Source organism: Eleginops maclovinus, chromosome 11 (assembly GCF_036324505.1).
Source record: "Eleginops maclovinus isolate JMC-PN-2008 ecotype Puerto Natales chromosome 11, JC_Emac_rtc_rv5, whole genome shotgun sequence".
In the NCBI taxonomy this organism is placed as follows: domain Eukaryota; kingdom Metazoa; phylum Chordata; class Actinopteri; order Perciformes; family Eleginopidae; genus Eleginops; species Eleginops maclovinus.
The window spans coordinates 20816091-20840247 of NC_086359.1; the positions used below are offsets into that span (position 1 = coordinate 20816091).

At 40.5% G+C, this 24157-nt stretch overlaps 1 protein-coding gene across 1 annotated transcript in view; it reads left to right on the forward strand.

The window, feature by feature from the left end:
* Window positions 1-919: 919 nt before the first annotated feature.
* cltca (clathrin, heavy chain a (Hc)) overlaps window positions 920-24157 on the forward strand; it is a 33806-nt gene continuing 10568 nt past the window's right edge. Inside the window, 14 exon segments of the mRNA XM_063895966.1 lie at window positions 920-1216; window positions 10022-10229; window positions 13616-13884; window positions 14054-14215; window positions 14329-14442; window positions 15788-15961; window positions 18089-18286; window positions 18618-18818; window positions 20919-21071; window positions 21285-21407; window positions 21999-22136; window positions 22232-22396; window positions 22512-22692; window positions 23296-23459. Coding sequence (XP_063752036.1) covers window positions 1175-1216; window positions 10022-10229; window positions 13616-13884; window positions 14054-14215; window positions 14329-14442; window positions 15788-15961; window positions 18089-18286; window positions 18618-18818; window positions 20919-21071; window positions 21285-21407; window positions 21999-22136; window positions 22232-22396; window positions 22512-22692; window positions 23296-23459 — 2292 coding nt within the window. The 5' untranslated portion in view covers window positions 920-1174.

A 24157-nucleotide genomic window follows, 5' to 3' on the forward strand; every position in this document is an offset into this window, starting at 1 on the left:
CAGCTGCTTTCATTGACTGAATAAAAGGGAATATTTCTTTTTTTTGTCCATCATTTTGATTTCTCAAATGTTCTCAATAAAGTAACTTACAGGTTCTTTTATCTTACATTTAAAGTTGCATTGCAGTGTAAGAAGGATATTTTAATATATCAAATTTACAGATTTTGCTTTGCGTGCAAGTGTTAAATGGCACAATATGTGGTGTAGAACACGTCAATAAGAACCTGTCTGTGTATCAACTTGTCATGAAAACAGTTAGTATCTTCATATATATATAAATGCTGCAGTATATGTCATGGTAGAGTACAACACAAATTCTGCCTCCACAAGTTTGTGTACGTATAAGGGTTTTGTCAGCAATGTGTTTCCTCATCATAAGAGTAGGTTTAAGATCACTCTTTTGAAGGTAATTGTGGTTATTTTCATGTGATGTCTAGGAAAAGGCAAATAAAGGGTTATTTATGATCAGATGATGGTAAAGATAATGGAGCATACCGACTGGGAACATATACATCCTTATTTAAATTCAATGAATGTTGCATATCATTTTATTGACGACAATATAAACGTGAATCTCTTGCTTGAGGTGAGAGAGTTCTGATTGGCTGAGAGGAACAAGTGTACAACACGTAGGACTGACGTTAATTTACAAAGACGAATGATGTGGCAAAAATCAAAGGGCGAATAGAAAGAAGTAGTTCCACTTTAAGATTTATTTTTATATATTGTTTTGTCTAAGCCTGGTGTCACTGTTTTGTGTTTCAACTATAATATCAAATGATCAATAAATATCATTAAATGTATCAAAGAAATACTGATTATTCACGCCATGGTGCACTTTTAAAAAAGTGTAGCTCCGTATTCATCCGCCTCACTGAGTGGACTTCCATTTCCGGGATGTTTTCTCTGCAGACCAACCTCCACCGCCATTGCAGGTCCAAGGAGTCGGTGTAGCGGCAGTCAGTTGTTAGCCAGGGGAAGCCCGCAAGTAAACAGTTTAGGGACGAATACAAAAAGTACCACAGCACCGACAGCACGTTTCACACTAGGTTTAGATTGATTTCATTTGGACTTTAGACTAGAGGCCCCCTGGCTGTCCAGCTAGGACCAGAGAGAAGAAGCCGTAGTTTGTTAGCATTAGTAGAAACCGGAGGAGTGTGAGAGAGGAACCGCCATGGCTCAGATACTGCCTATTCGCTTTCAGGAGCACCTGCAGGTATGTGTGTGAATGAAAGGTTAAATTATGAGATGAAGTTATTCTTTCCGCCTCAATCAACACGAGATTCCTAGCGGCTCCAGAGACTTCCTAAACACAAGTTAAGCATTGCTAACAAGCTGACTTAGCTAATGCGAGCTATGCTAACTAGCTTGGCAGGGTGGATGACGTTTATCTTAGTTAGCATCTAGCCTTCTTGCTAACACTTTGACGAGCCACCCTAATTCGGTATATAAATTACCAACGTATGCAATACACACACAGTTTGTACATACAAAATGTACAAACTAGTCGTTATTACATCTGTTGCTTTTTCCTAGCCTTTTCTTTTAACCTTATATCGGCCATGAACTCCTTCTCAGAAAAGTGTTCTGTTTCGGAGATTAATGTTACAGACTGCCTTAGCACAGTTGGGAAATGTCAATCCTGCAATATGGATGAATGTTAGAACAATACATTTAATAGTTATTCATTATTATTATTACATGTAATCGCACGGTTGAACCACATTATGAATAAAACTTGCCACGACAAAATGACAGCTAGGCTATATGAAAGTATGTTCACGTTTATAGTGAATTGAATGATGTGTTTACATATTTTAAATATACACCGTACTATAACTTTGTAAGTGATTATCCGACATCAGGCGGATAATCACGTTGGCAGGTTGTAGAAATGGTCATGTGATGTGTTTGCTTGTGCGATAGCTGTCGGTTTACCCATGTTGAATGACTTTGTCAAAGTTGGCTGTGGATCAAGTATTCACCGAGAATGACTTTTGTTCCTGTTGATCTCTATGTCTGTTGTCTGTTAGACAAAATCTCCCCTGGTACGGTAGATATGAAGCTGATATTACAGTTTTGTAACTCTAGGTAAACAGGTGGTTTCCTGGGTTTCAGGCCTATGTGCTATATGAACTGAGCTTGCTCCTTGGTTTAAATGGCCACACCTTTACTATAACCCCAATACAACTGCCAGTAGGTCAGGTTGAGGAAGTGGAAACATTCATGGCTCTCCAGGCTTATAGGGTCAGTCTGGAGTGCCGACTTTCAACATGTTATGAATAAATTACAGTGACTTTTGGTGTTACTGTCAAACCTTAGATGAGTAATGTGATCTCTCTTATGGCTTCAAGAAAATCATTGTTCTATTCAGTACTTTTTTATTTGTTTTTGTTGTCTTAACCCAAACAGCTTTCGGTCAAATTCTCTTGATGGTGTCATTTTCCCTTAAATTCTAAGAAACCCTGTCTTTGTCCAACACTTGGTAATAAAAACAGTGTTTTGACATGGCTCAATGATGTGAGGTCAGAGGTCAGGGTCACTACCGTTGGAGTAGATTGTGACTGTCAGTATCTTGGTCAGTGACAGCTCAGCAGAGTGCATATTGCACTAGGCCTCCAGCTCTTAATATTCATTCCTCCTATTATACAACTATCAGCTGTGTTTTTTTCACAGCAGGTAGGTGCTTTCCTCCCTTTCCTTTTTTGTTTTCTGTCTGCTGTTAATGATGTGCTACTAAAGACTAGTACACCAATTATTTTAAAACAATTCCCAAAGTCACTCTGCAGCACAGTGCAATGTGTTAAGGACATTTTTGATATGTGACTAGCTGATGAGTTAATAATTTGGCTTTTCACAAAAGATTGTATGAAGAGTTTAAAAAAGTTCTGCTATGGTCTTTTGTGCGTACAGTAAAAATGAAATGATAGTGGAATGTTTTTTTTAAAAACTCCTTTTGTCAAGCCTTCTTGATTGCAGAAGTAGGAGTGAAAAGTGAGAGCATTACAGAAGTGGTAAATTACTGTGGGTACTGTGGAATAAAATCATACTTATGTTGAATATTTAGCCAAGCGAATGGCTTGTAAAATCCTGTCCTGACATCACAAGTTTGTAGAAAAATCATAATGTTAATGCTTATAAGATTTTAAGAAAAACCACTGTAATTCACATGGAATTTCAAGTAGTTTTTTTTATCATTCATACTTGTTGTGATTTATTGTATTATAAGCCTACATTTTTCTGCATTACAATGCAATACATTCTTGCATTTTATTCAGATTACTGACTGCTGTACTCTTTGATATGACCTGTGTGCTTGCACTGATTTGTGTCTTTGGCACGTCACAAGGTCATTGTGTGTGACTAATCAACTCCCAATAGATCTCCACCAACTATCACTAATGCATGACATGCATATGCTGTTTCATGCATGTTTTACACTTGAGCAGATCATGCGGAATATTAAAACTGGGTGGCATGACCTTAAATATGTGTCAGGAGGAATTCTCACAATAACACATTAGTTAAACAAGTGTTTAATTCTTTTAACTTTTGTCCAATGTTTTGATTGTTTTTGCCTTTTTAGAAGATGTCTATTAATGCTGTTAATGAGCAGGGATTGTCAAGTATTATAAAATGCATGATGCTCCCAACAAGAGCACCCACATAGTATTCTAGCTTATTGATGGAGTAACAAGATTTTGGAGAGACCAACCTCATGATGGCACCAAAGAAGGCATAAGCTGTCGTGTTTTTTTACACAACTGCTACAGCTTGCATGCTCAGCAAATCAACTTCAGCTTTTTTTTACTCCAACTAAGCTTGATTGACCAACCATTAAGTTGAGACTGGTTTTGAGACGAACAGGGACCATTTTTTGAGTTTGCTCAATATATTTTCTTGTGAATTACCACAAAGAAGTGTCAAATTCTGGATGATAACTTAATTGTCCATTGAATTGTAATGAGGGACAATTGTCATACAGGTATCAGACCAAAATATTATTAAAATAATGCTAATTCATGCATTCTTCCTTCCCATTGTTTTACATTAAATGACAGGGTTTACACACATGACTCTCATCTAGACTTATTGTAGAGAGTTTATAGAGCCAGCGGGGCATTTTGTAGGATGGATTAAAAGCAAGCGTTTACCTTGGTCTGTGCTCTCAGTCCCCCTGCCCCCCCTCCTATTCCTTCAAACTTTGCAATAGTGTCTCGTCTGTCATCCGGGCCACTTGCATAGCTTGCATTTTTATATATCATCCATTTATATTGTTGACTGCAGACTTCAGTTAAATAACTTTAATTGGACAAGTGTCATGTGTAAAATAACTATAACCCAGGGCCCAAGATCTTTCCTCAACATCAAATATGTGCACTCTAGGTTTTACACTTATCCTAGCTAATGATAAATGAATTGGCGACTTTCAAACCACAATACATAAGCCCACAGTTAAGATCAATCCAGGACCAGTATCATTCTAAGACTGGCTGTGGAGGCCCAACCCTACCTAGCATTTTTCGGTCAATAATAATTAAAAATGGCTCTTGATCCTGTTTATGTATAGAAAACATCATTCCCATTCTTTGTTGACAAAGGCTTCCTTGCATATATTATTAAGTAAGCAGTTTGACACGCCAGGTTTCATTCTCTGTGACAAATAGGCACTGCGGAGGGAAAATCCAAAGTTTATCAAACAGTGTGTTGGTGCAGCACAGTATTTCACATGCATATTCATAATGACAAGTTACTGTTAATGTATTTTCTCTGCAGATGTTGATGTTTTGTAAGCCTACAAAATAATCTGCATGCTTACACAATATAGCCTTGTTTAAATCCCTTCCCAACCGCCCACCAAGGACCTTTTTTTATTGGCCTTTGTCATGCAGGTTTAAAGAACCCAAAGTTTAGGAAGAGGAAATAAAGGCAAACATTGAAACAAGAATCCTAACTTTCAATTGGAACTTGGTGAATAATATGTGTAGTTTTTTTTCTTCTCAGAATGCTAATGAAGGAAAGAGAAATAGGTGTTATTGGTTGTGAGATGTATCTGGTTTATTCTTTTATTCTTTTAAATTAGATGTTTGTGGTCTAAGCTAATACTCTGAAAAGATGGTACTTGATGTCTGGCAGCAAGCACACGAAGTGCATATATTTCAGATATATTTGCATTGTTGATTGATAGTAAATTAAATATTTTTCATCTTCATATGTTTATAATTAAATCCCCACTGTTTGCCTAGTCAGAAAGGCATAATTTAAGTTGCCATTCTCTTAAAAATCACCTTACAAGGTTTGCATGTTGCACTTTGAACTGTGCTAGTAACTGACCAGCTGATATCCCGTGACAGGCGGGTGAGGATACAGATCTGCTGAACACTTGACATTCTGCAGCACTGTCTAAATGTAAGATAAAGTGTGTATTTGTGAGAAAAAGGAAACTGCAATCCCAAAACTAGCTCAGCAGATTCGGCCTGGAGTAAAGATGGATGATGTCCAGAAATGCATGCATTTCTCTATCTAACAGTAGAATCAGCCCTCTTGCGCCTCAACCCTGGGCTGGTCACATGTCGCCCACCAGTGTCACATGGTACTGGAGGAGGTAGCACTCGGGAAGCCTGTTGTTTCAGTCGCGTTAGACAATGGTTTCCTAGTTTCCTGTTGTGGAGCATTGCAGTGAAGTGCTGCAAGCCTCAGCACATTACATAGCACATCCTTCCCTGCCCTGCCTTGAACTTTACATGTGCCGGGCACACACAAGGCTTTTTTTCTGCTGAGCAAGATGTTGCTTTCCTTTGAAGGAAGAGCGTGCAGGTTAAATAAACAGATGGGGCTCTCTTGGGGTCTTTAGGAATAGTTCAAATCTGCTGGTGGATTCCTTTTCTGTGTGAAGGTCAAAAGCTCAATTGTGTGTGACTTAATGGGAATGTTGCATTAGCTGTGTTACTAGAGAGCAAAGTGTCCTGTTCACTGAATGTTTGCTATTAATCAGCCTAAATGAGCAAGAACAAATCTTCTCTTGGGCTGCACCATAATGTCTCGGTTATATGTATTGGTCAAGATTTGCATAAAAGTGTTTGAGGTTTTCTGGACCTTCAAATGTATGCCTGATATTGCACCTGTTGCAGTAAAGCTCTATGGTAAAGCATGCAATAGAAACATATTTACAAATCATTGAAATTATTACTTATACATTGTTGCACTTGCCTTAAACCTTTTTAGAAAGTAACATTAATTTTGACAGCTCTTTCCAAAGCAATTATTCTTATCACAGCATACACAACATGCATGGTAAAAATGTATAATATTTGCCCATTTAAGACATTATCAGTCCCCATCTAAATTATTATCAAAGTTAACTTGCTTTGGGCCCTTTACTATTTTCTGGTGGCAAAGAAGAATGTATTAAGATTTGTTTCCACTGTCATATCCAGCAGTGTTGCTGTGTTACAGGAGCTGTCTTTATATCTTACCGACTTTTTACATTTTACGAGATTGACTTTGATAACATGATGTACAAAAGTGTCAGCTTGGACGTTCTTTATCAGTAGTTGTGGCTTGCTGTATGTCAACTCATTTCTGCATTCCTGACTGATTGGTGTAATACATTTTGAGTTGAGTTGGCAAAAAAACCCAGCATTTAATTCCTGACACCATAAAAACTGGATAATAAACCAGGAGTAGCCTATGTAGCCATATCTAGGAGCTTTAAGCAAGGCTGTTATTTATTTACTTATTTGAATGACAACTTCTCCTTCTCTTGTGCAACGATATTGCTTTGCAGAGACTAATATAATGTTATGAAAGTGATTAGAATAGAGGTCACATGGAAACTGAGCTGATGGTTATGATAATAATGCATACAGTAATTGTGAGTCGCTATGCCTCTGGCTGGCAATTTGTTGCTGCCAATGCACCGTCTAGCTGGCCTAGTGTCTGCAACATTAGCATTTAGGTTTTCTTGTAAATATGTTCTCTGATTCTTTCTCATCCCTTGCCATCAATTATACCTGTACCACTTTGCTTCCTATAGATAGTACAATAGGTGTTTGCTTGTGGGCCTCCATTAAGTTTTGTTTTTCACTCTCCAAGGTAAAAAGTTTGGGCCTGTGCTAGTGGTTTCCCTCAGATAGCTGTCCAGACTACCCTGTTGGTAATTAGCTGTTGATGGATTTAAAACTTTTGGACTGGCATATGTCCAAGAAAGCTTGTACTGAGCTAGAAGCCGCAGCATCAAGGCCGGGACAGGCTAGACTAGATGACTAAATGTTTTTCCATATTGTTTGTAGCTCCACTGGTTTGACCTGCTTTCACCCAGATTCCTGCTTATTGATGTCACAGCAGCCCACAGCAGGGTTTGACCAATTTTGAAACCAATTTCACAGATCAAACTGTAGTGTGATGGTCACTCTTCCAGCAGTGCAACATCTGTCTGTTTGTTTAGTTTTCTAAAGTGTTCTTACAGTTACATATTCATTTTGATCAGGGCCCTACCCTTCTTCCTGTTTAGTGAATGCTTTTCATTGTGAATGAAAGTGCTTGCTGCTGCTCCCAGAATAGATGGTAGAGTGAGGGAGAGAGATCACGTAAATCTTTCTAGAAAGCAGTTGTGTAATTTAAGTGGATAACCCTCTTTTGGGTAATGCATAGACATACCCCAGTCTGGTTTACAGAGATTAGAGAGACGATTTAAATAAAGTCAAATGTTAATTCACACTAACTAAAATCTCACAGCTTCTTTGTCTTCTGAGATTGTCACAAAAGAGTCTGCTCTTGATTTTATTCAATAATTGTAAGTCATTTTCAAGGCAGTTCTCATAGTGATAAAGGATTACCAGCTTGCTATTTATTACTAAAAGAAGATATATTCCATGTCCAAACAATATTCTCTGTGCATGCTCTTTCACCTTTGTCTGGTGTTTGAATAAATGTTGGGTCAACAAGGCTTCTGTAGTGGACAATGGCACCGATAAGAGGCACTGACAATGACGTGCTTGTATGATGTCACCTTCCTAAGTAATAAACATGAAGCACTGTGGTGAAAGCTTTCCACAGACGGTTTGCTTTTCGGTCTGTTCTTTCCTCATAGCTGGTAGTAACACTTTTTCTGCTAGGTCAGTTATCACAGTGTCATTGAGAGGAAACCAGGTTACACACTTCTGAAAGAATGTTGGTGGGGCTAGCTGAGGGGAGGGTGTGTCCTGTCATTGATAAAAGCAGAGGTGTTCCCATTTTCGTTGAGCAATTCCTGGAACTGTGGTTTCTGTTTGCTGATTAGGACTCAACTATGGCAAAGACTTGACCGTGTTCAAATTTTTATCATAATCCAGCCTTGAAATTGAACACTCCTCTAAACACGGGTAAATTGAGGCTGTGTCTGACAAGCTGCTACTCTTTGGCAGGAATCCAGTATGTCTTCATAAAACTACTCTTGAGTTTTAACATTAAAAAAGGTGGGAACAAATTAAGAATCTGCTAATAAAAATTCTGTGCCATTCAAATACAGAACACGGGTCACAAGAATTTAAATGTGACCTTTCCTCGTTATATGATGTCTCAATGTGTAGAAATATTCTAATCTGTTTTATGGCAAATGGTATTATGTCATAACAAGTGCAAAATCAATTTGTGAAGATGTATTTACAGTAATACTGTATTTTTCAAGATTGATAAGGGAATCCAGAAAGCTTAAGTAGTTGTGCATCGTGTGAACAACTGGGGAGTATTTCAGATAGGTTGTGAAAATACAGGAAGTTGCAACAGTGAAAATGACAGAATTGTAATAGTTTCATTTCCTTCGGGTTAACTTTGCAGCAGCTATTCCAACTTGAATGTAGTAACACACTGAACCTCTGATTCTGTAACTGTTCCTTTTTTTCATGAGCCGTGTTCATTGTTGTTGTTAAAATCTGGTTTCCTGTGGTTTCTTTTAAAATCAGAACCATTTACACATGGTTTGTGCTGGTACTAAAGTCCTGACATTCCTCCCCAGAGCTGTTTTGGCATTGCCCTGCTAGGTAGTGCTGTGTCAGGGTTTGTATGGGGCAGGCAGGATGCCCTGTTTCCAGCCTTGGCAGTAAACTGGACCGCAGAGCTTGCTGATGTTATGTGCTGCTAAGCATCTTAACCATAGCTTCAGCCTTTTGCTTTCACGCAGGTTATATATCTTTATGTCCTGTATTACATTGTTTGTTCTGCTGGGACACCAGGGAAACAGGTCAGGGAAACTGAGGTCACACTGCTCAACTGTTGTAAACATTTGATGGTTGGTTCAAGTTAGGTGATGGTCAGGACAATTAGCTGTTTAAAAGAATCTTTATGCAATGGAAGAAGAGCAGGAACCCTTCATGGTCCCACAGAGGGGAAATGTACATTCTGCATCTGACCCATCCTAGTGTTAGGAGCAGTGGGCTGCCATATGCATGGCGCCCGGGGAGCAGTGTGTGGAACGGTGCCTTGCTCAAGGACACCGCCCAATGATAGTCCTTTTTGCCTAATGCAGAAAGTTGGAGGAAGTCAGACCTCGTCTGCTGCTGTTATCCAGACTACGGTGTTGATTTGTGGTTGTAGTTTCCTGTTTGGCCCATGCTTTGAGAACTTGGCGTTAGATTAACCCTCCACCCAGGCCCAGCTCTGTAACCGCTGTGAGCAGCTCCATGTTGAGCGGCTGCTCAGTGTTGGGGCTAAACTTGATGACCTCATCCGCTGGCTGTGTTTGTGCGAAGCAGCTGACCACAGAGTCAAAGCATTCATATTCAAAGCTGTTGTTGTTGTTGGGTCAGCCCCAGGCATTTAAATATTTGGACTCTTAAAAATCATAATAACTGTGTACAAATTGTTAACTGAGTAAATGGGGAAATTCCTATCATCTCATCAGTACGTCTTTGTCAGGGTGGAGAGGGCAGGAAGAATAAGATATCAATATTTCAATGGTTTTCTTTGCAAAATACATGTAACGGTAACCTTTCCAAGCTAATTCTGTTATACCTAACACTGTTTTTTTCCCCTTTTCTCTTAGCTCCAAAATTTAGGGATCAATCCGGCCAACATAGGCTTCAGCACCCTGACCATGGAGTCGGATAAATTCATCTGTATCCGGGAGAAAGTGGGCGAGCAGTCTCAGGTGGTGATCATCGACATGGCAGACCCCAATACACCCATCCGCAGGCCCATCTCCGCCGACAGCGCCATTATGAATCCAGCCAGCAAAGTCATTGCACTTAAAGGTAAGACAGTGTATTGGCATAGCAGACGCCACATTTCAACCAAATCAGTGAGAACAACATTATATTATTTCAGTGTTTTATTTGAACTAACCCCTGTAAGGGGCCTGCTTTCAGTTCTGACATATATAGTGACATTATCCGTTTATATTAAGAGTATTTCTAAATCATTTCATCTATTTATGTCCATACACATTTAGCTACTTTAGTTTTCCATGTAAAGACTTTTTATTGGCAGGCATGTGTGTTTTCTTTCCAAACATTTGTTCCGTAAAAATTCAAAGTAGCATATTTTTATTCTTTTTGTCCAGCATCCATAATTGCTTTGACATTTTTTTTTGTTTTTGTCTTTTCTATGTTCTTTTTTTTTCCTTTACTGCTTTCTTATGTGTTTGCAGACGGTGAGTTGAAATTTAACTACTACATTGTGAAAGTAAAATCCTGTTTAAGTTAAGACAGTGTTTATAAAAGCATTTTATCCAGCATTACCTTCTTCATTTAACAAATAAGGCATGCAGACTATATTGATTACATCTGACTTGACTTTATCCACCATGGTGTACCATTGGACAATCGAGGTGTTAAGTTAATGCTTTTAAAGCCGGTATGTAAATGACTCTGCTTTTAATGTTTTACATACATCTGAACCCACTTTGGTGTAATTGTTTGGACCTTGTCCCACATCTAGGCCATTAGAAATATTTCTTCGTAAACAGGATTTGGCTTTCACAGCATTATAGCTTGCTGGCATTCCATCATTTTTATTACATGTACAAATGATTTAGAACCTGTTTTACACGTGGTAATACTATGGATAAACATGATTACATTTAAAATCCACATTTCTTTTCAATTTTCATTTGAAATCCATGTCTTCTTCCATCTGTGTGAAGTGGTAAATACCCAAACCTGTTGTTTCACTTGTTTCCCAGCTGTGTTTAATATTTGTTAATTCCTTTAGAAACCTTTGACAAACTTGTGGTTCTCCCTTTAGCAAGGACTGGAAATGAGTATGCTCCAACTATCAAACAGTGTAGACTTGTAACCTGCGCATGAAATCTAATGGAATCTGATGGCTGCTTTGATTTGATTTGACACGTTCCTGATGGGATGTCTGCTATCAGAAGTAGTCCCAGATGAGGAGTGAACTGGGTCATGAAGAGATTTTGGATAATAACCTGTGAGGCTTGCTTGTCAGGGCGTGACAAGAAGAGTTAAGGAGCACTTTCTGATCCAACAGCCTTGTGAGTCCATCTGTGTTCAGCTCCCAGCCTTTTATATATAAATATTAAATATCTAAGGTAAAGTGACATTATTTTGATCATTTAAAAGGACCATTAGCGAATCAACATGACCAGATAGTTGACCCAGCTAATTTGACATGTACAATTGTGAAAGACTAGTAACAATGAGGATGAGGAGGTATTTTCCATCTTTGTTGGTAAAATAACTTTCCAGTTGTGACAGTGTATGTTCTTTAAAACTGGTCCTCTTCCATTTAAACTTTAGTTTCAAATGAGTTAACTCTTCACTCCACTGAGCATGTGTTACAATGTGCAGTCATAAATTGTGTGCTGAACTTTTTTATAGTTACAACTTATTGCTGAAAACCATGTGACATGCAGGAGTAAGCGTTACAAGAGTTCTACCTTTGCTCATTATGCTGCCTGTTTTAGCATTACACAGCAAACGCATAAGGCCCAGTCTATAAGAAGAATATTGGTTATATTTACTCCACTCTGGCAATATCTTTAACATTTATAAGTTGTTGTTGTAGTCTGCAAATGTGAAGACCGTGATCACCTCAGTTTACAGTAAACTGAGTCCCCTTGCAATAAGGAGTGCCCAGGCAATGCTTACTGCAAAGCGATAGAGGGAATAAAAAGTATTGAGTATTTTCTTTCTATACAACCTACAACTTCAGTTACATTCCAGCAAAACGTTTCTCATTAGCAGCACACATGCCTTTTGTGATCTCAGAGGATATATTTTGATGATGTGAAAAGAAAACAGTTGAAGAAGCTTAGCAGTTTACAGAGAGCCGCACATTAATATTGGCTCAAGTTGGACTACCTGTCTTTTCCTCACTCATTATGCAGCATAGGGTCACAACAGTGTAGACTCTTTCTCACCCTTTCTATCCCCCCTGTCCTCCCCTGCTCAGTCTACCATAATGATGCTTATCAGCCGACCGCGTCATGTGACAGTACCGAGCCCTAACCTCTTCATGTAACCTTTTTCCGAAGGACGAACATGATGCACACACACCCACCTCCCAACAGCTGATCATAATTCAATTAAAAATCCCTCTGCTTGCTCTTTGAAATGTGGCTGCTGCAAATGATCCATTCGCCACACCGCCTTTTGTACTCTGATCCCATGGCTTAGTGATGGCACAATGATCTTTTGCCTTTTTCCTCACTTTGGTAACGAGTAGTGAATAATGAGCAAACAAGGAAGTCACACTGCTTCGTAATAAAGCTTTAGCTCACTAAGTTAAACCTAACTAATAAACACAAAATACAGGTGAGTGAACCTTTCTTCACTTAACATCACATGATCTGTTATCAGGACAAACTCTGATTGTCACTCTAATTGTAGACAATCAACCATAACCACTATTGGAAACCTTTCCTTCAACTCTTGTCCAAAGGTCTCTTACTTAAAATTCACCCTTCTCCTGTTAGTTGTGCCTGTATTTGTCGTACTTCTGTCGTATTCCATCCTTTTATATTTGACTTGGACGCAGATGTGTTTGCCTTTTTTGTGAATTGTTAGTTTTTTTCCGCTTCGACCCTCTCTGCTTTGTTTCTCTCAATTAAAGCTCTTCATTTGATGGGGAAGGCCACGTAGTCGGATATAACCATACATGACATACACTGAATACATTTAGCTATTAAAAGAGTTGTGGTCAGTTTTCTTCAAGTTTATGTTCTTAATCTAAAATGACTATTATGCTAAGAGGTAAGCATGTATTCATTCACAATCTCAGACTGTAAGGAGCACCTGTAAATATTTGTGTTCTTTCAGTGTATTGTTTACACTCATGCAAATTGAAAATAACCTCCCTCACAATTCCCCTTTATATGCAATTCTAGAGGCATTAGACAGCTGTGTAGTTCTTTGTGTTATTTTGTCCTTACATTTTAAAATGTTCAGAGTTGTCTCACCACACTTCAGATAAAACACTATTTCCGACTACAGCATGCATGGCATCCCCTTCCTATCAGTCATGGCGTTGTTGCTTGACTACCAATATCTTCAATCTGAATATCTCTCTCATGAAATTTGGTGTTTCCTGTGCATTTTCTAGTATATTTGGACAAACTTGTCAGAGAATATAACATTATCCCGGGGCTTGGTTCCTGCCCCCTTTCCACCATTTCTAGCCGCCAAAACCCTTCAGATCTTTAACATCGAGATGAAGAGCAAGATGAAGGCACACACCATGACGGACGATGTTACCTTCTGGAAGTGGATCTCCCTTAACACAGTCGCACTTGTGACTGATAATGCCGTCTACCACTGGAGCATGGAGGGCGACTCTCAGCCCGTGAAAGTCTTCGACCGTCATTCCAGCCTGGCAGGCTGTCAGATCATCAACTACCGCACTGACGCCAAGCAGAAATGGCTCCTGCTCATCGGCATCTCCGCCCAGGTAAATGAAGCTTTGTAAGTTAGAACTGAAGCCTGCCTTCGTCACGGGGAAAATACAGAAGATAACCTGTGTGCATTGATAAGTAACCGTAGATACTAAGTATCTTTAATATTGCTCTCTAGTCTGATTTATTCATATTAATGTGTTTTGTTCTGGGGTTTTTTTAAAGCAAAATCGGGTTGTGGGAGCCATGCAGCTCTACTCCGTTGACAGGAAGGTTTCCCAGCCCATTGAAGGCCATGCTGCCAGCTTCGCCCAGTTCAAGATGGAGGGGAACTCAGAGGAGTCAACTTTGTTCTGCTTCGCTGTCAGAGGGCAGGCTGGAGGGAAGGTGACTGGTGTTAATGACATAATAATAGAAACATATTTGTAATGTCATTGGCTTTCTCAATGCAAAACCTGCATTTGTTTCTCATGGATGTTTTTTTTTTTTTCCCAATGCAGTTGCACATCATTGAAGTGGGGACCCCACCAACCGGCAACCAGCCATTTCCAAAGAAAGCAGTGGACGTGTTCTTTCCTCCTGAAGCCCAGAACGACTTCCCTGTGGCCATGCAGGTAATTCGCTCAAACTCATTTGAACACAACCTGTATAGCTTACTAGTGCTGTGACAGTTTCCCATTCTTACTCCTCAACTGTCTGGGCAAAACAGTTGTCTATTATTTTAGAAATGTACTTTGTGTGTAGGGCATTGTGGGAGGGACACTAAGCGAGAACCGAAAGAAAGAATCGTAAATGGGCACATTAAAACACCCTAAAAGCACCAACCCTTTGTCTTGCAAAGGCAGTTCTCAAAACCATGATAATGTTGATATTTCTGCTATCTACAATGAAGAACACAACAAAGTTCCACACTCTGCTTCTTGGCTCCTTCTGTGTGTTGATGATATGATCATCAAGGCTATGCTCGCTAATGTCGGCCTCCGTTTTTCATTCATTTGTGTAGTTGTTGGTCGATAGGGGGTGCAAAAAGTCAGACTGATTGTGATTTTTAAGAATGCACTATGCTGGACCACACTGCACTTTCCGTAGGTACTTCAGTTTAATTAGCGGTGCTTATGGACTGTACATTAGCTACGACAGGTGGTTCAAAATAATTTCTGATGTCCAAATTTTAGATGAAAAGTTACAGCCTATCCCGCGGTAAGGGTAAATCAGTAGGCTGACAAAGCAAAATAGACGATTAGAGTATGTGTAATTCCCTCTCAAGTCGAAGTTACGAAACCAAGTCGTTCTTAAAGTTTACTGGCTTTAATCACACGAAGAGCATGATAGTGTACCGTGAGAACTGTTAACATACAGACAGAAAAGCAAATAAAAACAAATTATTCCCACGTAAACATCAAAGACACAACGCGACCATAGTTACATGACTCAACAGAAATCCGTCACATTACATCTTTACAGTCTTACAAAAATAACAGTAACAAAACACAAATGTACCTCATTGGCCGCTTTCCCTTGAGAGACAATTAGGTATCTTCCTTCAGTCCTTCATTGCACTATGCACTTTATTCAAATCTTCCTTATAACATCGCTGGTCTTAGGCAGAGGAATCCGCGAGGTGTCTGCCTGCTAGCTTGGTCCAGAATGCTACTAACAAGTACCGACCATCATAACACTCCGTCAACCTGCGGCAGCAAACTTTGGTTCCCCCCTTAATTAAGACTTTTCTCCCGTATCAAAACAAACAATATACATGAAATATATGAAATGATGCTTTTAATATTAAACTATTATTACTAGAAATGTATGTATTTTATGAACTCTATATTTTTAACCTAATATTTATTAATCTATTATTTATTTATTTATTCTGACTTCGATGGCAGTTACAGTATGTGTGTTGTTGTTTTTTACCATGAGATTTACAGACACTACTTTTCTTTCTCTTTTAAACAGATAAGCTCCAAGCAAGATGTGGTTTTCCTAATAACCAAATATGGCTACATTCACTTGTATGACTTGGAGACGGGCACCTGCATCTACATGAACCGCATCAGCGGGGAGACCATCTTTGTGACCGCTCCACATGAGGCTACCGCAGGAATCATCGGGGTCAACAGGAAGGGACAGGTAAGAAGGCCCCCCCCTACAATTTTCTAAGTGTGAATGAAATGTATGGTAAGCATGGCTCTTTTGTAAACCTGAAAATAGATATTTGCTGATAAAAAATATTTTCCCAACACAGCCTCAGCAGAACCACTTCATTATTTAACAGTCCTGTCATTAGTAATCACATTCACAGCAAAACTGACACATGGCAATGAATGTAAACGATCAGTTGTGTCATGGGGCACTAACAACAACTCCTTGTTTGTCTGTCGTCATCAGGCAAGCTCAGACTTTGCCAGGAGGCATTATAAATAATCCAAGGTGTAGGGTTTCACAGAGAGAGGGGAGAGGGTTGTGTCTCTCTGCTTTTGTTTGAGTTGAACCAGAGAGGAGAATAGGATCCAGCCGGCTAATGAATAATGTTCCAGCCAGGCCACACACCTCATGAATAATTGAGTAAAGGGAGGAAAGCTGATCTGAGGCAGTGACAGATCTCTCAGTATGGCGGGCAGCGAAGTGCGTACGTGAGTGTACATCACATGCACACAAACGCATGGAGGCTGTGGTCGCACAGATAATAGGCCTGAGTGCTTGGCTACAAACATTACGTGCAACTCGATTCCAAGTATACGTTACTACAATGATATCCCCATACATTTCTTTTATAACTGCTGCTTTCTTTGGCCATAAGTGGCATAAGGACTCATGGGGGAAAAACCTGACCAAACAAAGTGATTTTTATGTAATGCTCTCTAATATATTGCCGGCTGTGTGGTTTTGTGCTGTTTCTACTGCTGAAAAGTTTCAGCATGATATAAAGGCTGACATTTACATTTAAGTCAAGTTATAGATATATATTTGTGTTGTGAGTTAATAGAGCTATACTGAAAGATAATGATAAGTAAAAGTAAACCACCTGCAAAACATAATACCGATTGGACTAAAAACATTAAAGATGCCACCATTCTCGGTATTAAATTGAATACTACGTCCAAAAACAAATCAAGTTAATGTTCGCATACAATTTTTTTTTTTTATTAAGTTACTCAGGTCATTACACAACCATATCCCAACTGTCTGCTGTTTTTTTGTTAGTGTCTGAGAACCATATTTCTGCCTCTCCAGAATGAGTGCTTCAAAGCTGTTCTTGTAGTTGTCAGCTAGTTTGAGAGGTAAATAAATGCAGTGCAAAACTGCTACTCATAAACCCCACTGGGACAGAAAGGGGACGTTTAAAGTGAATAAGCACGAAAGAAAAAGGGTCCACCAGCCATCAGCAGCACATGATGTGAAGTGGGAGGCACAGCCTGGTGCCCTCAATCCTCTTAGTGCTAGTCATCCAATCACAACCTCCACCTTATCTTCCACGTCAGCAGCATGGCAGAGGCCTGCCAGGTCTGCCCTGCAGTTGTACTAGTCTGTGTGTGTGTGTCTGGGCCAGTGCATCACTCGATACGACGGCTCATATGTCCTCTGACTCTTGGCACTCTCTTGTTGAGAACAGTAGCTGTATCCTCCTCCCCTGACTGATGGGAAGAACACTAAAGGATAGTTTTACTCCATCTTTCTGTCCATCTTTAACTCCCTCCAATTAGTCCACCCACATTAAAGTGACTCTGCTTCAGTAGCAGGAAGAATGAGGTGTAGTCACCCGTGTTAAAGTCAGGGGCACTGACCTGCTGGGCTTGTTTGTAGAGGGGCCAACACTGGATGTCTATTCCTTCAACCCCCCTTCTCCCCTTCCTCACCGAGCTCTTTTCATTCCACTCATTCTCCTTACTCACAAAAGCCATGCGTTACACTGACCCACTAATAACACATTTGCATTCAGCAGCCACAACCCAAGGCCAGAGACGTTTAAATGGAGATTAAATCTATTGCCCACAGACATATTCGGCTGAGCTCGCCCACTCTGATAATTACTGTCACAGGATCTGAATACAAATTGTGCTAATTTATTGAAGTGTGTTTAGATTAATCAAAGACGAGTTCAAATAAAAAGCCATATATCGGTATCAGCCTAGCTTTAATTCAGACTTTTGAAAACAGAAAACCCTGCGTCCATCATATTTATGTTAACAAAAATCTTCTAACAAGATAAAACCATGCTTGATGATGGTGTAATTCTCTTTTTTCCCTGCATCACAGGTGCTGTCAGTGTGTGTGGAAGAGGAAAACATCATCCCCTACATCACTAACGTGCTCCAGAATCCAGATCTGGCTCTCCGCTTAGCTGTCCGCAACAACCTCGCTGGTGGAGAAGAGCTCTTTGCACGCAAGTTCAACAACCTGTTTGCCGCCGGTACCTACTCTGAGGCTGCCAAGGTTGCTGCAAACGCACCAAAGGTATGCATACTGTTGGCATGGGGCCAATCAACAGTTGTTAACAGTGTAAAAAAAAAGTCAATTTTAGGCGAGGCAGCCAATTATGAGAAACTTTGATTTGTGCTTCCGTAACATTCTTCTTTCAGACATCCGGAAAGAAAACATTTAGATGTTTATTTTGCTTACTTTTATATTTTCATGGTCTCCCCATACGATCCACATGGTTGGATTTATTGCAGGGCTGTAGTATTGGATTGCGTTCTATTTTGCCTGCCTTTTTATCACACGTTTGTGTTGACTTTCATCACACGTTAGAGCTGTTCTCACCATCAGTTGACCTTTCCCCTCTCAGGGTATCCTGCGAACCCCAGACACCATCCGTCGCTTTCAGGGCGTTCCCACCCAGCCAGGCCAGACCTCCCCACTGCTGCAGTACTTTGGCATCCTGTTGGACCAGGGCCAGCTCAACAAGTTTGAGTCCCTCGAGCTCTGCAGGCCGGTCCTCCAGCAGGGACGCAAGCAGCTCCTGGAGAAGTGGCTGAAGGAAGACAAGGTACTGCAGATCTACATCTCAGTGTCCTCTCACAGGAAGCGGCTCTTCCTGATCTGCCTGTTTGTTTACATGACTCTCCTTTTTATAATGGATCTGTTGTGCAAGGAATTTGTAGAGTTGCACTTATAAACTGTAGATTTGGGTGGTTCAAAGATGCCTTAATGGTTAACAAGAAATTTCTTAGATCTATTTGAATTGTCAGTGCTTTTGTGTGTATTAGTACTTTTAATGATTTTGATCATTCATACCTTGACCATATATATATATATATATATATATATATATATATGTGTATTTCCAATTTTGCATATATATATACAGTGGGGCAAAAAAAGTATTTAGTCAGCCACCAATTGTGCAAGTTCTCCCATTTAAAAAGATGAGAGAGGCCTGTAATTTTTATCATAGGTATACCTCAACTATGAGAGACAAATGAGAAAAAAAATCCAGGAAATCACATTGTAGGATTTTTAATGAATTTATTTTCAAATGATTGTGGAAAATAAGTATTTGGTCAATAACAAAAGTTCATCTCAATACTTTGTTATATACCCTTTGTTGGCAATGACAGAGGTCAAACGTTTTCTGTAAGTCTTCACAAGGTTTTCACACACTGTTGCTGGTATTTTGGCCCATTCCTCCATGCAGATCTCCTCTAAAGCAGTGATGTTTTGGGGCTGTCGCTGGGCAACACGGACTTTCAACTCCCTCCCAAGATTTTCTATGGGGTTGAGATCTGGAGACTGGCTAGGCCACTCCAGGACCTTGAAATGCTTCTTACGAAGCCACTCCTTCGTTGCCCTGGCGGTGTGTTTGGGATCATTGTCATGCTGAAAGACCCAGCCACGCTTCATCTTCAGTGCCCTTGCTGATGGAAGGAGGTTTTCACCCAAAATCTCACGATACATGGCCCCATTCATTCTTTCCTTTACACGCATCAGTCGTCCTGGTCCCTTTGCAGAAAAAACAGCCCCAAAGCATGATGTTTCCACCCCCATGCTTCACAGTAGGTATGGTGTTCTTTGGATGCAACTCTGCATTCTTTCTCCTCCAAACACGGCGACTTGAGTTTTTACCAAAAAGTTCTATTTTGGTTTCATCTGACCATATGACATTCTCCCAATCCTCTTCTGGATCATCCAAATGCCCTCTAGCAAACTTCAGACGGGCCTGGACATGTACTGGCTTAAGCAGGGGGACACGTCTGGAACTGCAGGATTTAAGTCCCAGGCGGCGTAGTGTGTTACTGATGGTAGCCTCTGTTACTTTGGTCCCAGCTCTCTGCAGGTCATTCACTAGGTCCCCCCGTGTGGTTCTGGGATTTTTGCTCACCGTTCTTGTGATCATTTTGACCCCACAGGGTGAGATCTTGCGTGGAGCCCCAGATCAAGGGAGATTAGCAGTGGTCTTGTATGTCTTCCATTTTCTAATAATTGCTCCCACAGTTGATTTCTTCACACCAAGCTGCTTACCTATTGCAGATTCAGTTTTCCCAGCCTGGTGCTGGTCTCCTTTGACAGCTCTTTGGTCTTGGCCATAGTGGAGTTTGGAGTATGACTGTTTGAGGTTGTGGACAGGTGTCTTTTATACTGATAACGAGTTCAAAAAGGTGCCATTAATACAGGTAACGAGTGGAGGACAGAGGAGCCTCTTAAAGAAGAAGATACAGGTCTGTGAGAGCCAGAAATCTTGCTTGTTTGTAGGTGACCAAATACTTATTTTACCGAGGAATTTACCAATTAATTCATTAAAAATCCTACAATGTGATTTCCTGGATTGTTTCCCCCATTCTGTCTCTCATAGTTGAAGTGTACCTATGATGAAAATTACAGGCCTCTCATCTTTTTAAATGGGAGAACTTGCACAATTGGTGGCTGACTAAATACTTTTTTGCCCCACTGTATATATGAAGACCAATACAAAGACTTAAAATACACTAAATAATTCAAACAAATATAAGCACAACACAAGAATAATACTATATGCTTGTTTAAAAATGTTCCTGAGTTGCTTCTTTATTTTTTTTACAATTATATGTTATGATACATTTTCAAAGACGTGCATAAATCCAGTTTTAATGTTAATTTTCCTGCCTTCCAGTTGGAATGCTCCGAGGAGCTGGGTGACCTGGTGAAGGCAGTGGATCCCACGCTGGCTCTCAGTGTCTACCTGAGGGCCAACGTCCCCAACAAAGTCATCCAGTGCTTCGCAGAGACTGGCCAGTTCCCCAAGATCGTGCTGTATGCCAAGAAGGTACATCCCAAAAGATTTGATCATTCTTAAAGGATCATGGCCATTAAAAGAAAGGCGTACCATATACAATACAAGGAAATAGTCTGTTTTATTGCAGTGTATGTAGTATGAAGACTCTGTCTCTGAAGTGTACTTCAACTTGGTCACCAAAATTGATTGGTTTACACAATGCAATAACATGTGTAATGTAGATGTTTGTTTTTTGTGTCCCAGGTGGGTTACACTCCAGACTGGATCTTTCTGCTCAGGAATGTGATGCGGATCAACCCAGAACAAGGCCTGCAGTTTGCCCAGATGCTGGTTCAGGATGAGGAGCCGCTGGCCGACATCACACAGGTCAGAGGAAGGAAAATGTTTTTTCAGTGATCCATCAGGAACACATGGGTTTTTAATCTCTGCTTTTTTTTATCATGTTATTAAAGAGGGGTGAAGTTCTGTTTCAGTATTAAGGAGATGTGTGTTTTGCTCTGATTTGAAACTAACTAAGATAGGTTTGGACTTTTAAATATCTGCTGTTGAGCTGCAAATGAAGACCTTATTTCACAAGTTTTGCTATTAACAAATATAGCCACAACTTTCCTCGTAACTGGACAAAGTGCTCGACTGAGTCACACATCTGGGAACTTCAACTATCATAAAATATAGAGGAAATGCACCGCTTTCTCCGCCTCCTGCCACTGTGGACACTCTGCAGTACAAATGTCAACTGCCGACACAGCTCTCTGTGTTTCCTTAAGTGCTACACTAGCATTTTACAAGAATTAAACACAATGAATTGCATACTGAAGAGAGAATGTGTTCTTAGAAACTTTAGCTAACCTAATTAGCTTTTTTTTTTTAAAGTGTCCTCAGGGTTTTAGCAGCAAGACAAGCACGGTCTGTCTTCCTCTCTTGAGTGCTTTCCTCTGTGTTTCCATGTGTGTACAGATCGTGGATGTCTTCATGGAGTACAACCTGATCCAGCAGTGCACCTCGTTCCTCCTGGATGCTCTGAAGAACAACAGACCCTCAGAGGGACCGCTGCAGACTCGCCTGCTGGAGATGAACCTCATGCACGCTCCACAGGTGCACACATTAATATATACATTACCCAAGGAATCTATAGAGCTGGGTTGCATTTCTGTTTCAAACCTCTTTCCCGCTCCATGTCATGTCCGCAGGTTGCTGATGCTATCCTAGGCAACCAAATGTTCACCAACTACGATCGCCCACACATCGCCCAGCTGTGTGAGAAGGCTGGACTCCTGCAGAGAGCGCTGGAGCACTACACCGACCTGTACGACATCAAGCGCGCCGTGGTGCACACACACCTGCTCAACCCAGAGGTAGGCTTCAACCACTGACATTCTCAATGCTTATTGGAAATTCTCCCTCCAGTCCATGGTAATGTAGACACTATTATATGACCTACAAGTTAAACTAACACTCCTCTTCCTCCAGTGGCTGGTGAACTACTTTGGCTCCCTGTCAGTGGAGGACTCTCTGGAGTGCCTCAGGGCCATGCTGTCTGCCAACATCCGCCAGAACCTGCAGATCTGTGTCCAAGTGGCTTCCAAGTACCACGAACAGCTCACCACACAGTCCCTCACTGAGCTCTTTGAGTCCTTCAAGAGCTTTGAAGGTGAGATCCCAAACTGTTTTGTTGCAAAGCATTTAACAGAAGCCAATACAATCCCTAAAAGATGTTTTGTACAACCGGTGCATTGACCTCAATATCCCTGTATGCGGGGGAGACATCAGAGCTGCATTGGACTTGTTTTTTCTGTTGTATTTATGCAGCCATTCCCTCCTGCCTATGTACTCTGATAAATGTCCCCAAACATCAATAAGACAAGTATGCCAGATCAGAGGCAGGACAATCAATACATGCACACTAGACTGGGGTGGTGGAGTTCACCTCAACTGTTTCTGGATCAATAAACATAAGGGTTAAAGGTGTAATGTGTAATACCTGGCCACATGCCCCAAAAATAAAGGGGGCAGAATATCCTACCCATTCTACTGGGTTCAAACAATCAGAAACAGTAGACATCTCTGCAAGACAAGACACACAATTGTCACCTCTCCATTCATTGTGTATATTCTTTAACAGATTTGGGGAAAAGCAAAGCTGCAGTCATTGAGCTACATTTCTTAAGTCTGTTATATATTGTAGGAGGAATGCAATCCATAGTCCTGTCATTTGAGAGCTGTATCTTAACATATGTGACTGTGTCTCTACCAGGTCTGTTCTACTTCCTGGGCTCCATTGTTAACTTCAGTCAGGACGCTGAGGTTCACTTCAAATACATCCAGGCCGCCTGCAAGACAGGCCAGATCAAAGAGGTGGAGAGGATCTGCAGAGAGAGCAACTGCTACGACCCGGAGCGCGTCAAGAACTTCCTTAAGGTAACTCCCACATTTATCTTCTACTTTTTTCACTCCCTCTCCCTTATACACTGTGTCTTTCTGATCCCGATCTGCATTTTACATTTTTTTTATAAATCCAGACTAAACCATATTGGTCTTGAATCAAAACATTTTAGTGTTGAAATTTGAGACGCAGAGATAAGGATTATTTCAGAGTTTATGAAGTGCTGACTGTCTCTGTCATAGTGCATGCTATGGAAAGGAAATATTAACATTTTGACAGGACCAGAGCATTATAACTGTCACTAGCAGATCCCCAGCAGTCAATTATCTTTTGTGCTTTTCTGCTTTTGTCTTTGGGATGGCAGGACATGTATCAGGTAAATCTATCCTCCCACACAGTGCAGGACTCCTCCCCCTTTTTTTCTTTCTTTGACCCCTTCCCCTGAACTTCAGCCTCAGGTTTGAAACTGGGATGTGTATGCAGGCAGGCGTATATGCTCATACACCACCATGCATACACCCATACTACATAGCTTTATGTAGTCCTAGTCATTGAGTGGATGTTTTGTGTGTTATTGCAGTTATTGGTGAACAAATTAGGGTCTTGCACTCCATTATTGAAGACGCTTCAGGTGTCTGTGTGTATAGTGTGTAGTCCCGTAAATGGACAGAGGACTAGCTGTCAGTGCTGTCTGTGTGGTGTTGACCCGACAACTGGAATCAGTAAGAAATAG